Below are 19,414 nucleotides of genomic sequence, written 5' to 3'. Positions count from 1 at the left end.
ATGGGCTTCAGTAGTTGTGTTGTGTGGGTTCAGTAGTTGTGGCCCACGGGCTCTAGAGCGCAGGCTCAGTAGTTGTGGCGCACGGCTTAGTAGCTCCACGGCATGTGGGATCTTCTCGGACCAGGGGTCGAACCCGTGTCGCCTGCATTAGCAGGCGGATTCTTAACCACTGCGCCACCAGGGAAGTTCTCACATGGATTCTTAATGGATTCTAGTGATATTTATATGAATTGGATAATAAAGGACAATGTAATATATTTACTCACATATTGTTTTCTAGTCAGAGATAAAGGAAATTTTAATAGTGCCACACCAAAAAAAGAAGGAAGAAGAAAATCTAGTTTTAATTGTATCTAATAGTTTACTTCTTAAATATAAAAAATTTTAATGTGAATTTTAACCTTTGTTGTGGAATATAACATATGTAGATGGCATAGAACAAAATGATATATAACTTATGAATGGTTTAAGGTGAACGCCTTTATAACCAGCACCCTGGTTAAGAAATAAAGTTTTATCAGTTGCTTGCCCTCTTAAAAGGAATCACCATCTTGACTTGAATGGTATCACTGCCTTGCTTTTCTTTATAGTTATATCACCCAAATGGTTATCTTTAAATATTATGGTTTAGTATTTGTCCTTTTTTACTTACTGTCTCTTAAGCATTTTTAAAGCTCCAAGTTGCCCCTCCATCTCTCTTTTTCTCCTCGCACTTTAAAGGAAATGGGTTTTGTTGATCTGTAGAGTTTGCTACAGTCTTGAATTTTGCTGATTCCATCTCCATGGTGCCCATATGTTCTTTTTTCTTTTGTATTTACAGTAAATTGGTAGCTGGGTCTAGAAGCTTGGCTGTATTTGCATTTTGTTCTTTGGCAAGCTCACTTCATAGGTGGCACTGTGTTCTATCCGCAGGCGCATAAGTCTGCTTGTTGCCATTTGTGCTGTAGCAGCCATCGATGCTCAATGCCTAGATCCGTTAATTTAACAAAGGTTCCAAGATGGTGATATTTAATTTTGTCATTCCTTCTTCTTTATTTACTAGTTAGAATATTTCTGTAAAGAGAAACTTCTCTGGGAAATGGGGCATGGCCAGAAAGGGGGCTGCCTCATTCTCTGTCACTCAACGCATGATTGCAGGGAGGCTGGTGCCAAACCATTCATAGATGACCTGCTTTTTGGTCAGGGTTTCATACGGAGCAGAGCAGCTTCGTTGCTGAGATCTGTTGGAAGTCAGCCTTCAACCCACACGCACAAAAAGAAACTTCCTCTCAGCTCTTTTGCTTACCCCGTGGTACGGTTTGTATAAAGGTAACCGTTCAAAATGAGAAGTTGGTTTCCTGTCATCTTCTAAAGTGACCAATTACTATTTCTTTAATATTATTTTGAATGCATAGATTTTTAAAAAAATTTATTTATTTGGTTGTGTCGGGTCTTAGTTGCAGCAGGCAGGCTCCTTAGTTGCAGCTCACAGGCTCCTTAGTTGAGGCTCGAGGGCTCCTGTGGCTCGCCGGCTCCTTAGTTGCGGCACATGGGCTCCATGGTTGTGGTATGCGGGCTCCTTAATTGCAGCTTGTGGGCTCCTTAGTTACGGCTCACTGGCTTCCTTAGTTTTGTGGCATGAGAACTCTTAGTTGCAGCATGCATGTGGGATCTAGTTCCCGGACCAGGGATCGAACCCGGGCCCCCTGCATTGGGAGCACAAAGTCTTAACCACTGCGCCACCAGGGAAGTCCCTGCAGAGATTTAAATGTATTTAATGTGTTTCAAAACATTGCAGTTATCCTTTTTGATACTACTCACATTGTCCCACCTTTGACGAAAGAGAACCTCTCCAAGTTGACTCCTGAGCCTAGTAGTCTTTGACAGCTTCCAAGCCACCTCCCACAGGAGATGTTCTAGGCTCATCTTGTACATTTCCTGCCCCACATCCGGAGTCAGCCATTTCTCTAAGAAACCTTGATTTATTTTTGTGAGAAATGAAATTTTAATCTGGGTGCTAGGAATGCTGTTTGCTACTGACTGGTTAGTTATTCCTTTTAGGCCTTTTTAGTGGATAGAGCTAGGAAATATAAAATTACCTTTGGGAGGTTTCCTAAGAATCCGCCTGCCAATGCAGGGGACACGGGTTCAAGCCCTGGTCTGGGAAGATCCCACATGCCGCGGAGCAGCTAAGCCTGTGCGCCACAACTACTGAGCCTGCACTCTAGAGCCCGCGAGCCACGGCTACTGAAGCCCGCGCAACTAGAGCCCGTGCTCCGCAACAAGAGAAACCACCGCAGTGAGAAGCCCGCGCACTGCAACAAAGAGTAGCCCCTGCTCACTGCAACTAGAGAAAGCCCGCGCACAGCAACGAAGACCCAATGCAGCCAAAAATAAACAAATAAATAAATAAATTTGTTTTTAAAAATTACCTTGTGATTTGTATACTATATTGATAAATTGGAATTGTAAGTATAATTATAAATATATTGGAATTATAATTCCAATTAAAATTCAGGTCTAAGGGGTTTTTACTTAACCTCTTCTATCTAACATTTGTTTTTCTTTCTTCTACAACAAGAATTCTGGTTCTCCAGGACACCAGGAATAACAAAACTAGAATATTACTTAGTAACTCATTTGCTTTCTCCCACATACCACACACAGTATCAATCCTATACCAATAATATGTTCTCTCTTCATGTTTTAAAATAGTTATATTCTCTGTTGTCAGAGCATGTAACCATTACATGTTATGGTCTTGTTTTTACGTTCATTTTGTGTTACAATTAATAACTTAATTCTGTAATAAATATATATTTAATGCTCACCACCAGTCCTTGTATCAGTGCCCCTTTAGTCAGTTTGGTTGTCTGAAGTTCCTTTTATAGTAGATTTCCCAGAAAACACTTGTGGAAAGGATTTCTGCGTTCTTGCGTCGTGACCTTTATATGTCAATGTTAATTTGGTTTAGTTTGGGTATAAAATCATTGGCTCACATTTTCCTATTTTGTGTATCTTAAATGCGTAATTCATTTTCTTAGAATTTGAAGACAATCTTTCCATATAAGTTACTTGGTTTCTTTTCCTTGATGCTCATAAACTATTTTCCTTTTTCTTTAGAGTCCAGAAATTTTACCAGAATATGTCTTGGTGTTCGTTCGTCCTTCTAGGCAATTTTCTCAGATGATGTGCCCTTCCAAATCTTTTTTATTTTCAGAGTGTTTTCTTGAATTGGTTTTTAGTATTCATTCTGTTCCCTTGCTTTTGTTTCCTGGTATGCGCATGTTGGATTTTCCTTGTCTGACTTCTTTAACCCTCACGTTTTCTCAAGTCCTTTTTATCACTTTCTTCATTTCTTTATGATTTAAAAAGTTTTTCTCCTCTTTCACCTTTATGCTGTTTTTAGTATTTGTTTTTAAAATTATTTTTCATTTATATCTAATTCCTTTTATATTCCAGACCTCATTTCTGAATTTTTCTAATTATATTAAAATTTTTTCATATCTTTTATTATTAATGCCTTTCTTTATCTTTTATGAAATGATAGGTTATAGTTTTCATTTGTTTTGTGGATATGTCTTTCTTGTGTGCTTTTGTTATGCATAGGAATGTGATTTTGCTCCTTTTTCTTTTAATAATTTATTTTTAAAATTTATTTATTTAATTTATTTATTTATTTTTGGCTGCATAGGGTCTTCGTTGCTGTGTGTGGGCTTTCTCTAGTTGTGGAGAGTGGAGGCCACTCTTCGTTGTGGTGCGTGGGCTTCTCATTGCTGTGGCTTCTCTTGTTGCGGAGCACGGGCTCTAGGCACGCGGGCTTCAGTAATTGCGGCGCGTGGGCCCAGTAGTTGTGGCTCGTGGGCTCTAGAGCACAGGCTCAGTAGTTGTGGTGCACGGGCTTAGTTGCTTCTCAGCATGTGGGATCTTCCCGGACTAGGGCTCGGACCCGTGTCCCCTGCATCGGCAGGTGGATTCTTAACCACTGCACCACCATGGAAGCCCTCTTTGAATAATTTTTGTGTGGTATTTGATGATGATATTTTTCTGTTCATTTTACATGGAATTAGTTTTCCTGGAGGAGTCTAGTTCAGGAATCCTGACTCTAGAGCTCCCTCTTCTGTTGTTTTTGTGAAGTGCTAAAAAATATGGCAGCTTATTTAATTCTCCTCCCTTGCTTTTATCTGGGTCTTTTCTCTTTTTTTCTTTTCTTTTCTCTTGTTCCCAGCCCCATCTTCCCCTCTGCTCCTCTCACCTCTTTATTTTTTTAATAAATTTATTTACGTATTTATTTATTTATTATTTTTGACTGCGTTGGGTCTTTGTTGCTGCGTGCAGGTTTTCTCTAGTTGCGGTGAGCGGGGGTTACTCTTTGTTGTGGTGCGTGGGCTTCTCATTGTGGTGGCTTCTCTTGTTGCGGAGCACGGTCTCTAGGCACGCAGGCTTCAGTAGTTGTGGCTCGTGGGCTCTAGAGGGTAGGCTCAGTAGTTGTGGTGCACGGGCTTAGTTGCTCCGCTGCATGTGAGATCTTCCCAGACCAGGACTCAAACCCGTGTCCCCTGCATTGGCAGGTGGATTCTTAACCACTGTGCCACCAGGGAAGCCCCATAATGTATATGTTTAATACTGTAAATTTCCTTCTAAGTTTTGCTTTACTGCATCCTACAAATTTTATTACTTTTCTGTTATTGACTTCTACCTTAGTTGTATTAATGTTGGGGAACTTGGTCTTTATGAAATAGTCTTTGACGTTTTCAAGACTTACCTTATGGCCCATTGTGGGATGTTTAATATCTCAACTGTTATTTGATTTACATTTGACAAGAAGTATTAAATCTTTGAGTCTTGTTTCTTTTTTTATTTCAGGTCTTGGTATGGTGACTCCTGTGAATGACCTTAGAGGATCTGATTCTATTGCCTATGACAAAGGGGAGAAGTTATTGCGGTGTAAACTGGCAGCGTTTTACCGACTAGCAGATCTCTTTGGATGGTCTCAGCTTATCTACAATCACATCACAGTGAGTATTAAATGGGGTAGTAACTGAATGATAAGTGGAATATTATGTGTCTGGCACCACCTGTTTTCATTTAGGGGAAGAGGGAATCTGGCTGAGCTGAAGTAAATCTTGGAACACCTTCCTTCTGATTGCTGACTGCAGAGTATAATAATCTGAGAATTAGCCAGTTTGAATTAAAAATTATGAGAACCAGTAGTTCTTTAAAACTTCTTGCTTGCTTGCTAACCTAATAAATGAGTGTTTACCAAATTATAGGTGGTTCCTAAAGTTCTGTTTATGCCTAAAAAATCAAGAATGAAGATGTTTTCTTTCCTACTTTGACCAAAGCCTTCTATCTCTCATACTTATTTCTTCAGATATTCCAGTTTTAGCCATTTTTCAACATTATCAGGACCTCTAGTTTCTTCAATTCATTCTTTTTTTGTTTTTTGTTTTTTGTTTTTTTTTTAAAGGTTTATATTTAGAGACTATGCCTCTTTAATGTTTTTTTTTTGTTTTTGTTTTTTAATTTATTTATTTTATTTTTGGGTGTGTTGGGTCTTAGTTTCTGTGTGAGGGCCTTCTCCAGCTGTGGCAAGCGGGGGCCACTCCCCATCGCAGTGCACGGGCCTCTCACTGTCGCGGCCTCTCTTGCTGCGGAGCACAGGCTCCAGACGTGCAGGCTCAGCCGTTGTGGCCCACAGGCCCAGCTGCTCCACGGCATATGGGATCTTCCCAGACCAGGGCTCGAACCCGCGTCCTCTGCATTGGCAGGCAGATTCTCAACCACTGCGCCACCAGGGAAGCCCCCTTTTTTTGTTTTTTAATAAATTTATTTATTTTTTGGCTGCATTGGGTCTTCTTTGCTGTGCTCAGGGTTTCTCTAGTTGCGGTGAGCAGGGGCTACTCTTGGTTGCAGTGTGCATGCTTCTCATTGTGGTGGCTTCTCGTTGAGGAGCACAGGCTCTAGGGTGCGCGGGCTTCAGTAGTTGTGGCGCACAGGCTCAATAGTTGTGGCTCACGGGCTCTAGAGTGCAGGCTCAGTAGTTGTGGCGCACGGGCTTAGTCGCTGCTTGGCATGTGGGATCTTCCCGGACCAGGGCTCAAACCCGTGTCCCCTGCATTGGCAGGAGGATTCTTAACCACTGTGCCGCCAGGGAAGCCTCTTACTGGATATTTTAAATTATTAATATAGTGTCTGCTTATTGTGGCAAGCGTCCCTTACACAGACGTTGAAAGAAGAGATCATAATCCTGTGAATACTCTTATCCCCCTTGAGATAACCAGCATTAACAGACGTTTAAATCGTTTTACCCTTTTCTCCATACTCAACACACTCAGTACACACAATACTTAATACACATGTGTAGGTGTTTTTTACTTGTGGACTCATAACCAGCAGTGCTTAGTTCAGCTCCGTTCTTTTTTTTTTTTTTAAGTATTTATTTATTTGTTTTGGCTGTGAAAGGATCTTAGTTGCTGGATGTGGGCTTCTTAGTTGCGGCAGGCGGACTCTTAGTTGTGGCATGCAAACTCTTAGTTGCGGCATGCATGCAGGATCTAGTTCCCTGACCAGGGATTGAACATGGGCCCCCTGCATTGGGCGCACGGAGTCTTACCCAGTGGACCACCAGGGAGGTTCCCAGCTCCATTCTTGACTCCAAGGAATGCTCTCTGATGGTAGTCTGAAGCCCACCTTTGTGACCAGTGCACTGTGCTTCTGGGATGTGGTAGGGATCTTTGCCAGATATACCGAGTTACCCTTCCCTCTCTTCTCCACATTGCCGCTAAAGTGAACCTTTCAAAATGCAGACCTGACCCTGTTGTATCCATGCTGTCATGCTTGTGGAATGTTACTTCCACCCCAGCACGCCTGCTTTATTTCCCCCACAGCAGTTACCATCATCCATACTGTACGTTTGCTCGTCGTCCACATCAGCTCCATGAAGGGAGCCTCCAGCCGTGTCCTGGGAAGAGTTCCTGTGCTGGGCACAGAGGAGGCACACGCTGAACTCTTGGCTGAATGATGGAGTGAAGCCTCCAGTTGAACTGAAATTCTGCCTTAGTAAAATTATCAAACGGGACTCCATGGTGCCTTTTGATATTTGGTCAGTGGATCCAGTTAACCTCCCACAAGTGCTGGCTCTCTTCCTTGTGCCTGCGTGGAAATTGCTGGCCTCTGTGGCTAATTATACTTGACAGAACGCCTGTGTAGAGATTTAATGCTAAATGGTTGCCTAAAAATTAGTTCCTTGAAAATGTTACAGTGCTAAGAGGAAATGTAATCCTTGGCTTAATGCCAGCCTTACATTCTCTGGGGGTTTTAAAAGCTGTTTACTACTAGTCCTATTATGAATGCTATTTAAATAAGTTTGAATTGCTTAAAGTGCTCATTTTTTCCCCTTTAATTATTTAGGACTTGGCAAAATTAAAACATTAGTTAGGTGTTTGCTTTTCTGTAAGTGATCTGTTTGGGACTTAACACTGAGTAAAAAAGAAATTCAAGTTACAAAACATATTTCTTATATCTTGTGAACTAGAGAATCTGAGGAAGAAAGTTTTTGTTTTTGTTTCTTTAACTATTTATAGCATCCATCTTTCGGTTTCACAGTCTGGGCGTTACCATATATAGATGTAACAGAAAAGAAATATTAACAGGATCAGCGCAGCCAAAAAGTGCTCACAGGTCATCGTGCCCTTTCTTTGAAGGAGGGCAATAGGGATTTTCTGCTAAAGGGATTTAAAAGTGCTAACAGGTGTTAGAGGATTGGAGATGATTGTCTGAATTACATCTCTGTCTTAAGATTGTATTGGATTTAGAGAAGCTTTTGAGCGGGGGTGTCAAAAGACAGGATAGCCCAGTTGGCACATGGGCTGGGCTTCCTCTCTTGCTGGCACTTAGCCGATGGCAGGGTCCTTCCGTCCCTAAATGCCTCTTGGTGTCAGTGGAGTGCTAGGTTCGCCTCCTTTCTGGATTCCACGGAATGCTAACCCTCCGAGGTGGTGGCTCCAGAGGTGGTGGCGGGTCCACAGTGACTGTGTCCTGAGGACGTGATAGGGGGTCTCTGCCAGAGGTAGTGAGTCGGGTGTATTTGGTTTTCGCGGAATGGCGTTAGCGCTCATTCCTTGTGCACAGAGAAGGGGCATTAGATGTGGGAAGACTCGCAGTTAGACCAGTGCTAGGCCATCAGGGACTAGAAAACTTACTTTGAAATGACCTCTCTTTTTTCAGTCTACATCAGTATTTAGCACTTTCTCCTTTTTGTTTCAGATTCTGAAAATTGTATATTTTAAGCTTTTTCCATAATAATATGTAGATCTGTTAAGCTCACTCTTGGAAATATATGTTAAGGAAAGAAGTCAAAGAAGAAAACATGATGTATAAATATATTTATTATAGCATTATCTATAATAATAAAAAAATTTGAGTCAATATCCATCAGTAGGTGGGAAATGGCTCAGTTATTCAACATCAGCTTGAGGGAATGTTACATACTATGAAAAATAATTGATAAAGACCATGTGAAACCATGGAAAATAATTATTATAAAAGAGAAAATAGGGCTTCCCTGGTGGCACGGTGGTTGAGAATCTGCCTGCCAATGCAGGGGACACGGGTTCGAGCCCTGGTCTGGGAAGATCCCACATGCCGCGGAGCACCTAGGCCCATGAGCCACAATTACTGAGCCTGCGCGTCTGGAGCCTGTGCTCCGCAACAAGAGAGGCCGTGATAATGAGAGGCCCGTGCACCGCGATGAAGAGCGGCCCCCGCTTGCCGCAACTGGAGAAAGCCCTCGCACAGAAACGAAGACCCAACACAGCCATAAATAAATAAATAAATAAATAAAAATTTAAAAAAAAAAGAGAAAATATAAAATGTATACTGTTTATATGAATTATGTGTATATATATAGAAAAAGAAAAAAGTGAGTAAAACTGGCTATGTAGTATTTTTTTAGTGTGGGACCTGATAGCATGAGTGTGCTTCTAAAATTTATGTGGAGGAAAAAAGGCCTAGAATAGATAACTCCTGAAGAACTAGGTAAGGAGATATTTTTTCCTATCAAGTGTCTAACTTATAAAGTGATGGTAACTAAAATAGTGTGCTGTGGGGAAAGGCAGAAACAGATAAACCAGTGGGACAGAGCTCAGAACTGGATCTTTATGTATTGAAATCAGATATACAGGGACTTCCCTGGTGGTCCAGTGGTTAAGACTCCACGGTCCCAGTTCAGGGGGCCTGAGTTCAATCTCTGGTCAGGGAACTAGATCCCGCATGCTACAATGAAGATCCTGCATGCCTCAACTAAGACCCGGTGCACCCAAATAAATAAATAAATATTAAAAAAAAAATCAGATATACAAAAGAGTCTGCATTGCAGATCATCAAGGGAAGAATGATGGACCAGGCTATAATTGGTGCTGGCACAATTAGATTGAAAAATTAGAATTGGAAAATTGTATTGGATTCTTACCTTATACTGTATAGAGTCACAAAGCAATTCCAATGAATTAAGCATTAAATGTGAAAGATAATACTTAAAAAATTTTAGGATCAGTATAAGCGAAAATCATTTACCTTTAACCTCTGACTTAAGGAAAGTTGTCTTAAGACACAAAAGCACTTATCATAAAAGAAAAGATGAATAAATCATTTGACTACATTAAAATAAACAAATTTCTCATCATTAAAAGACACCATAAAGAGAATGAAACTAAAAGCTTACAACCTAGAAGAATTTGCCTCACGGTTAGCCCACAAGAAATTAGTATCCAGAATAGATAAAGAACTATGAATAAGCAAACCAGTATAAAATGGACAAAAGACAAGTCAATTTACAGGAATTTCACAGAAGGGGAAATAAGACTGGCTTATAAAAATATGAAATGTTGCTCAACTCAGTTGTAACTGGGAAATTATAAAGTCACAATGGAATACCATTTCATGGACATCAGATTTTAATTTTTAGGAAAGATGGTTATAGAAGCACAGAACTATCATATACTACTAGCAGGAGTGTACATTTAATTAGGCCCTTTGGAAAATAATTTGGCTTCATCTACTACTTTGTTACCCTGGAGAAACTTGTACCATGTACACTAGGAGACAGGTGTAAGAATGTTCATAGCATTGTTTTTAATGGCAAAATGAAAACCACGTCCATTGACAGAAGATGGATACATAAATTGTATATTCATCCAATAGACACCACTATACAGCAATGAGGATGAATAAATTATTGCCATGTTGTATATCATCTGGAGGAATCTCAGAAATAGTGTTGAGGAAAAAAAGTCACCGAAAAATACAGTATGATTGCAATTACATGAAGTTCACAAACAGATAAAAATTAAGCAATACATTGCTTAGGGATGAATATATATAAAGTAAAACTGTAAGGAAAAGAAACAAAATTCTTAACACGTAACTCAGGATAGTGATTACTTATGGGATATGGGGGGAAAGAAACAGCTTCAGAAATATTAGATTTATTTTGTTTCTGAAGCTGGTTGAAAGGTACATGGGCGTTTGATTTATTATACTTAAATTGTACATATACCTGCTAAATACTTTTTTACAGGTATGTTTCAAAATAAAAACTTTTAAAATAAGCAAAAATATCTGACATGGGACTTCCGTTGTGGCACAGTGGTTAAGAATCTGCCTGCCAGTTCAGGGAACACGGGTTCCATCCCTGGTCTGGGAAGATCCCACATGCCACAGAGCAACTAAGCCCATGCGCCACAACTACTGAGCCTGCGCTCTAAGAGCCTGTGAGCCACAACTATTGAGCCCGCGTGCCACAACTACTGAGCCTGCACTCTAAGAGCCTATGCGCCGCAACTACTGAGGCCCATGCGCTCTAGGACCCTTGTGCCACAACTACTGAGCCTGTGTGCTGCAGCAGCTGAAATCCGCGCACCTAGAGTCCATGCTCCGCAAAAAGAGAAGCCACCGCAATGAGAAGCTTGCGCACCACAACAAAGAGTAACTCCCACTCGCCGCAATTAGAGAAAGCCCACGCGCTGCAACAAAGATCCAATGCAGCCAAAAAAATAAAATTAAAAATATCTGACATTTAATTTTTCCCTGTTTGCAACCTTATTTTTCTTCATCCCAGCCAATAAATACACAGAGTAATTCCTTGTTTAAGTTTTGTTTTGACCCAGTTTGGGAATTGGGGAATTTGCATAGTTTTGATTAAGATAGTTAAAAAGATCAGCATCCTTTATAAAATAAAAGAACTGATTTTAGGGTTAAAAAACCTGGCTAACTTATAATTAATGGGAAAATATTTGGGGGAAAGGCCCAAAATTTTGGAAAGGCCCAAATACTTTCTGGCCCCTCGGTAGTGAAAGTGCGGAGTCCTAACCACTGGACTGCCAGGGAATTCCCAGCATTTTCGAAACAACTAAAAAGGAGTAGAGGCCTAGTAGCAGAGATTTATAGAGAATGGATATTGTAGAGGTGGCTTTCCTACTACCACTAATACTATTGCAGTAGTGTAATAGTTAAGAGATGCCATTTATTGAAAGCTTTATTGTGAGTACAAGCCCCTTTCATCCCCACTTCATGGGTGAGGAGACCAGGAGCCCAGGGTCCCCAGAGCAGCATAGACAGTTCTAGGTTTTAACTCAGGTCTTATATGACTGTGGGTCCGCATTCTAGTGTGCTGAGGAAATCCAGTGAGTTTCGCGTGAAGGTGACATGGAGCAGATGGGATAGTTTCAGACGCCCCAGGACTAAACTACAGTTTAGGGCGGAGGTGTGTTGCACACCACAGACAGATTTCTGCTCAGTGTGAGAGAGAGTGTTTAGTGATTAGGCCTCTCCAGCTTCTGTTTGTTCACTGCCGTACCCTAGCATCCAGGTGCAGAAGGCCTCCGGGACTATTTGCTGAATGAAGGAACGAGGCTGGCCATGTGAGGGCATCACTGCACTGTCCAAGCAGACACTCCTCCGCCCCGTGTGTGTTTCTTTTGGGCCACTACGGAAGTCACTGTGCTGGTTAGGAAGTTGGACTAAACACCATAAGGCCTTTTCCACAAACACTGAATTCCACCTACCCGACCCTAATTAGAATTCTTAGCCCAGTAGTAAATGTATTCCATCCTAATAGCTTTGGGAAGTCTTTTGAGTCTGTCCCAAAATCATTATATTGATAAAAATTAGACTAAATTTTTGTGAGGGCAGAACTCTTCCCCCCGCCCCCACTACATGACTAGCATCTAGCACATATCCATCGTATGCGACAAATCTGTATTGTTGAAAGAAAACTATATTGTGGAAGGAAGAAAGATACCAGGGGAGTGAGGATGTGATGTGTAGAGACTTTTGGTCAGGCAGAAAGGAAGAATGCTCTCTTATTTGTGATTTTTATGATTGTTCACTATCATATAGGTTTTGAGTACTTAAAAAAAAAAACCATTTTGACTTTTAAAAAATAAGGTTTGGTTTTCATTATTACACCCTTGAGGAGTGTCACCTTTTTGCACATGATACTGGCTTGGTAGCCACCAGAAGGTTTTTTCTTTATAAAGTTAATTATCATGAATGTGACCAAGATGCACTTCATGTACCCAGTAAGTTACTACAACATAATAACAGAAAGCTTTCAGTACCCCTTAGCTTTGTGATAGGCACTGTACTTAAGTGCGTCCCTATGTAGCTCAGTTAATGCTCACAAAAAACCCGTGAGTCTGTGGACTGAAAGAGATGCAAATAATTTCAGTAGGATTTTTGAGCTAACTCAGTAATTCTCCCCACAGACCAGAGTGAGCTCCGAGCAGGAACACTTCCTCATTGTACCTTTTGGACTTCTCTACAGTGAAGTGACTGCGTCCAGTTTGGTAAGAATGTCCTTCTCTTCTTGGGCATCAAGTATATGTAGGTCATATTAGATAATTAAATACCGTCTAATCTTGTTAGACATGTAAAACCCAAGAAAGAGGAAAAACTCTTGTGTGATTAACTCAGGGAAAAACTTTTAAAATTAGTTATAAACACTTTAAACTTTGGTTTAAGTAATTTCTAGTTAGGATAACATGAAATCCTCTTGATATTTAAGACTTTGCTTTCTTATTTCAGGTTAAAGTCAATCTACAAGGAGAGGCAGTGGACCGTGGAAGTACTAATCTAGGGGTAAATCAGGCTGGCTTCACGTTACATTCTGCCATTTACGCTGCACGCCCGGACGCGAAGTGTGTTGTGCATGTTCACACACCAGCAGGGGCCGCGGTGAGTGCGCTGCCCTGGTAGAGACTTCAAGTTTAAAGCCGTTCAGTGAGCGGCACTTCACATTTCCTCCAAATTGCCCTCTCTTGTTGCACCAAGTCAACAAACCTCATTTTGTTGGATTAGAAAAATCTTTTTTCCTCACTACATTTGACTTTCTTAAAAGAATATATTTTAAGGGGTCCATTTACTATCTGATTTTGAAAAACATGTAATAAGTCTGAAAATGTTGTAAGACTTAACGATTAGAAAATCAGTGTTGAAGAGGGGAGTGAGATTTCAGCGTATGGGAGACTGGGAAGTGCAGAATGACAGCAGTGAATTGAGACTCCTTGTTTGAGAAGAGAAGTGGGAAGAGGAGGGAGGGTGAGGTGGGGTGGTAGGTGGGGGACGCTGGGCTCAGGCAAGGGTTCGTGGGATGCAGGAGACTTGAACCTGCTTGACGGGCTGTGGGGAAGGCGCCAGGCACCTGTGATGGAGAGGTTGAGGCCGAGAGACACACCGGCCAGCCTCCCACAGATGATCCGCTTGGAGTTAGCGAAACCCAGGCTGGATCGTGACTGGGGAGAGTAATACCGGGGGAGGGAGTTCCCTGGCGGTCCAGTGGTTAAGGCTTGGCGCTTTCACTGCCCTGGCCCGGGTTCAGTCCCTGGTTGGGGAACTAAGATCCCCTCAAGCCGTGCGGCGCAGCCAAAAAATAGAAAAAGAAGGGGGAAGAGGGCACAGACGGTGCAGACTATTAGGAGACTTGGCCGTTGAGCCCTGAGCTTGCCAGGAGCCTGCCCCATCCTGGTCACCAAGCCTCGACCCTTCTGGTGCAAAGTGGCCACCTGACAAAGCCTCAGACCCCTCAGTATGTGTGAAAATGTACTTTCTGGTTGTTGTTACAGTCATGTGAAAGCGAAGCGCTCAAGAACTGTCTAGAATTGTCTTTTTTATCACCAGTTTTATACTTTAATGACTTCCTGGGCTTATTTGTTTGACAGATGGCCTCATTGATTAAGTAATACTGAATTTCACTCTATCTTGATGTTTTAATGTCATAGATCTTGGGTTGTTTGGATGAATGTTGGATCTGGTTTGTTTGTTTTATTTTGAAGATATGGTTCTTGATGTCAGCATCAGTTTTATTAGTTATATCATTCTCCAGATGATGTAATTTTTTCTTTAAAGAATGCATGCTCTTCCAACCCCAAAAAATCCATGCAAAAAAAAGAAAAATCCATGCATTTTAAAGAACCATTAGAGGTACCTTTGAGACTATGGTTATTACAAATAGCATGTAATTTGTTTTAAAAATTATCAAAGTAACTTTACTTTGTAAGGAAATATCTTCTTATAGAAAGGCTGATATTGTGAAAGGAATTAAATATGGTACTGCCTTTTTTTGTGGTATTGTCTTTTTAGATTAACTTTTCTGTAAGAAATTGTTACACTTACATATGTATTATTTAAATCTTTGGGGCCTGTTAGTCTAGGTGGAAGACCTGTAAAATTAGCATATTCTAAAGTCAGTTTGGGAAAGTTAAGGAAATTAAAGGGCTATATGGACACTTAGATTTTTCACTTAAATAAATGTAGAGAATTTATACAGTATAATTATCCTAAACCTTTATAAATCTCCTTTTATCTGACTTTCAGGTGTTCCTATCTCACCTACAACCTAAGATGAAAAGTACACAAAACCTTACAGCCCTTCAGAAACCCCTCTTTGCAATGTTGTGACTCATTCAGAGGAAGCCATTATCTCTCCTTGCAGTAGATCCAGGCAGGACTCATCTTATTAAATCTGAGCTCACTTGGTGTTTACAATCAGTGTGGGAGAAATCCAGAAAGATCTGGAATTTCTTTTGAGGCCTTCCTTGACAGTGGTAGCTTTGATTTTTAAAAATAGATTGGTGGTGAGCCCCAGAAGTAACGTTTATCTTCAATTCATGGGTTCATTTATTTCTGAAAGGAGAACAAAGTAAAATATGTTCCCCCCTTTATTTTTTTGAGGAAAGCATTTGCCATGTCGTCAGTGTGTAGCTTCTGATTTGTCTTCGTTGATGGTGTTGGTTGTTCTCTAGGTCTCTGCGATGAAATGTGGCCTCTTGCCAATCTCCCCAGAGGCACTGTCCCTTGGAGAAGTGGCTTATCATGATTATCATGGGATTCTGGTTGATGAGGAAGAAAAAGTTTTAATTCAGAAAAATTTGGGGCCTAAAAGCAAGGTCAGTAGGCATCTAATCTGGTATGTAAATTACAGAGGAAAGAAGAAAAGCGTATCTGTCTTCTTGCCTAGGCCCATAGAGCTTTCCTGTCTCCTCCCTTTAGGTTCTTATTCTCCGGAATCACGGGCTTGTATCCGTTGGAGAGAGCGTTGAGGAGGCCTTCTATTACATCCATAACCTTGTGGTTGCATGTGAGATCCAGGTAGGTGGTGGCCGTTCCGTTTGGTCTGTAGTATACTTAGGTGTTTGTGGGGTTCCCATAGATTTTTGATACTTGTTTTGCAGCAGTGAGTCTGTGAGCAATTTCTTTGCTAAAGATGAGCTCATGGATTTGGAAGATGACCAGGGAAAATGCCGTTTCACTGATTTAAGTCGGCAAATGATTATTGGGCTTTTCATTTCTAACTTTTTATTTTTCAAATGCATAAGTCACTACCACTGATGGAGTACTAGCATATGCCAGCCCTGCTATCAGGTGCTTTATTTATGTTACTACATGTCATTTCATTTGAACTCCACGCACTCTTTTTGAAAAAGTAGGTGCAGGGCGTAGAGACGCGGCCCCAGTCTCACGGCAGTGGGCGCTGCTCGTGCTGAGTCTGCTCAGCCCCTGTGTGCGCTCCTCACTGTCGCTCTGACTTGTGTCTGTGTGGTAATGCAGCCCCCAGTCCCCTTCATGTGACCTTGGGAGGGCTTTGTCTTCCCATTTGTCCTTCAAGTCTGAGTACCCAATATTTTTTCATGCTAAAGAAAACCTTCTGAAAATAACCTTGTGATTTGTCTGTCACTATCCATCTCACATTTTTTATTCTTATAATGATTTGGTTTCTTTTGAAACCTACATTTCTGTTGAAGTGATCTCTCATAGGCATCTGACCCCCTTGATCAGTAAGGAACTCCAACTGTAGTGTTTGCTTGTTTTGGAAAAGGTTCGAACTCTGGCCAGTGCGGGAGGGCCAGACAATTTAGTCCTCCTGGATCCTGGGAAGTACAAGGCCAAATCCCGTTCCCCCGGGTCCCCGGCAGGGGAGGGCAGCGGATCGCCTCCCAAATGGCAGCTTGGTGAGCAGGAGTTTGAAGCGCTCATGCGGATGCTGGATAATCTGGTAAGAATGTTGCCACCACTTGATGTTACAGCGCTCGTCCCAACAGCACAAATGTTGGTGTTTTTATAGTGAGTGAAATAGTATTGTGAGATTGCTGTCTTCATGCAGTATCAGAATGCTTTCACCCTCAAAAGTCACGAAGAAGCACCAGGGCAATTTAACTTCTAAGCTAAACTACGATTGCATATACAGGTGAGGGTTTCTTGTCTCCTTTTGTTTTTTAAAGGTAATCTTGTTTGGACTGTGTGGGGTCAGGAGCACAGAGAATGGTCTGCTCTGCTGGATAAGTAACTCCTCGAGTAGCAGGGTCAGCCCAGTACCCGCCATCCCGCAAGCAAGCTGTCAAGGGGACTTTCTAGATCAGTCGGCCAAGTGTCTTGTTTTTGTCTTAACAGTAAATTCTAGCTATTCGGGGCCTGACTGCTGTGTTCCACACACTTTGCTGCTGATTTATTGCATGGGAGACCGTCTGCTGCTTCCTGCGGGGACGTGGAGCCCAGCGTGGTACAGGAGCGTGGCTGAGGGGCTTTCAGCAGAATAGGAATGTTCTAATAGTACATGGCAGGATGTAGTCTGTTAGGTGGCTGCAGTGGGGGATGTCGTCCTTTTGCGAGGATCAGGGAGGAAATTTATGTAGAGGGTGGCACTTGAGAAGGACCTCAAAGAAGAGGTAGACGCGTGGCAGGCTGAGCTGGGGGATGGAAAGCACCCGTAGCAGAGGTGAGGGCGCGGCTGGAGACACGGCAGCCGGACAGGGCCGTGCCTTTCAGGTATGTCTCCGATTTCGCCAGGTTCTTTAAATATTCACAGCAAGGCACTTAGGGTCGAAGCAACCACATTAAAAGACAAATGGCTCTGTGATGGGTCCCTTTTCCTGCTGCAGTGTCATACCTCTTCGGTAGGATTCAAGAGAGTCTCCTACTGCCACATGATGTTAGGTGCTGGAGAAAAAAAGGACCTGTCGTGGGCATGTGGGACAGAGAAGCCACTGGAAGGGCATGTTGCCAGCTTCACATTAAGAAAGTTGCCATGGGGCTTCCCTGGTGGTGCAGTGGTTGAGAATCCGCCTGCCAGTGCAGGGGACACGGGTTCGAGCCCTGGTCTGGGAGGATCCCACATGCCGCGGAGCAACTGGGCCCGTGAGCCACAACTACTGAGCCTGCGCGTCTGGAGCCTGGGCTTCGTGACAGTGAGAGGCCCGCGCACAGCAATGAAGAGTGGCCCCCGCTCGCCACAACTAGAGAAAGCCCTCGCACAGAAACAAAGACCCAACACAGCCATAAATAAATAAATAAATTTATATTAAAAAAAAAAAAAAAAAGAAAGTTGCCACAACTGGACCAGGTCACGGGTGGGATGGGCGGCTTCAGGAAGATCTTGGAAGAAAAAGAATTCATGGATCTGATTCAGGGTGTGCTAATTGTCCTCAGAGGGTTCTCACTGAAATTCTTTGGACTTAGGAGAATGTTCATTGCTGGAAAGGGAGAGCTGGGAGTTAACTGCCTAGAAGTGATGGTCACAGGAGTAGGTTTGATCAGTGAGGGAGGGGTGAACCTCCCATAACTTCTGCATTCATTTGCTCAGTAAGTGGGTTGCATTAACTGACCATCTAGTCTTGAGCCTGTAGCCATGACCAGGACACAGTTTCTGCCCTCAGGGAGTTCATGGCCTAGTCAGGGAAATGGACAAACAAGTCCCGGATGCAGCCCGGCATCTGTGACGTGCGCACTGACGGAGCACGAAGGCAGCTGCAGGGCGGAGGCGGGGCGCATGAGCCGGGACTGCTTCAAGGGAAGCAGCAAGAGGAAGAAAGCTCACTAAGACGCTGGAAGAAGCAGGCCAGGACAGTGCAGACTCAGGGAGGTCACACCCGGAGAAGGTTTGAGAGTGGGAGGTGGTCGCTCAGGCATCTGCATCCAGAGTCCGATACCCCGAGGGGCCCAGCAAGGCGAGGAACCCTGGGGCGACCCAGGCTTACTGGCCCTTCTTCTGTCCTCTTAGCAAATACTTTGACGTTCACTGCGCTTATACCTAAAAGTCAGGCGGGGAACAGGAGGGAGGAATAAAAATCAGGAACGCCAGCCTGCCACATCTTATGCACTCAGTACATTCTGGAAGGTGGAGAGAGAGAGGATTAAAATTAGTAACTCCAGTTTGATAGGGGAGGAAGATAAAGGATGAAAGATTAATAAGCGAGATTACAGCAAGGGTGTTTTATTCAGTGCCCTTAATGTGCACAGGTTATTTTTAATATTAGAAGGCCATGTGGTTTGTAAGAAATAAAGTTGGACATCGATCACTGATCTTAGTCCGTGTTTTAATTTAACATTCTGATCACCTGTATATGTTTGCTAATAATTGAGTGGGGTAGAGAACAGCTGAAGATTCTCACACTGTAAGGAGTATCTCATACAATGTCCATAAACATTTCTGACACAGAAAGTCAGAAGAAATGCTAGTTTGTTGCCCAATCAAGATATCATTCCAGCTTCTCAAAGAAGGGACGACTCCATATTTTTAACTATAAGCCGTATCGGAGGTCTGAGGACTGAGTATTGCCTCTGATTTTGGTTTGGCATTTAAAGGGGAAGAATAAAGAAAAAACCCATACCCCCTCAGAATAAAATGTTGTGATGTCCTGGATGGTTTATTCTGAAGTCATGAAGATTACTCAAGAGTCCTGGCTCTCTCAGCAAGAGGAAACTTGAATTAATAAGAACTGTATTTCTGAAGATAGTCTTTTTATAGCTGAGTAGTTATCTTTTATTATTCTTCAACAAAGCATGTTCATAAATGGAAAAGTTGCCAGTGCAGACATTTACCTATCTTCCTGAGGGTAGTTACAAAACAAGAGTAAACAAAACAACAACCAACTCCATTCAG

General features: G+C 42.3%; 1 protein-coding gene across 5 annotated transcripts in view; it reads left to right on the top strand.

Annotated features, from left to right (window-relative positions):
* ADD1 (adducin 1) overlaps positions 1–19,414 on the top strand; it is a 76,638-nt gene that overhangs the window by 40,163 nt on the left and 17,061 nt on the right. For all 5 annotated transcript variants that reach the window (XM_059923710.1, XM_059923709.1, XM_059923707.1 and 2 more), the window contains exons 4-9: positions 4,846–4,997; positions 12,747–12,827; positions 13,066–13,215; positions 15,282–15,425; positions 15,529–15,627; positions 16,355–16,531. In XM_059923710.1, coding sequence (XP_059779693.1) covers positions 4,846–4,997; positions 12,747–12,827; positions 13,066–13,215; positions 15,282–15,425; positions 15,529–15,627; positions 16,355–16,531 — 803 coding nt within the window. The remainder of the gene's footprint in view (positions 1–4,845; positions 4,998–12,746; positions 12,828–13,065; positions 13,216–15,281; positions 15,426–15,528; positions 15,628–16,354; positions 16,532–19,414) is intronic.

The sequence above is a fragment of the Balaenoptera ricei genome, chromosome 5, assembly GCF_028023285.1.
Source record: "Balaenoptera ricei isolate mBalRic1 chromosome 5, mBalRic1.hap2, whole genome shotgun sequence".
NCBI lineage: Eukaryota > Metazoa > Chordata > Mammalia > Artiodactyla > Balaenopteridae > Balaenoptera > Balaenoptera ricei.
The sequence above is the reverse complement of the archived record's forward strand: the minus strand, read 5'-3'. Positions and strand labels throughout refer to the sequence as shown.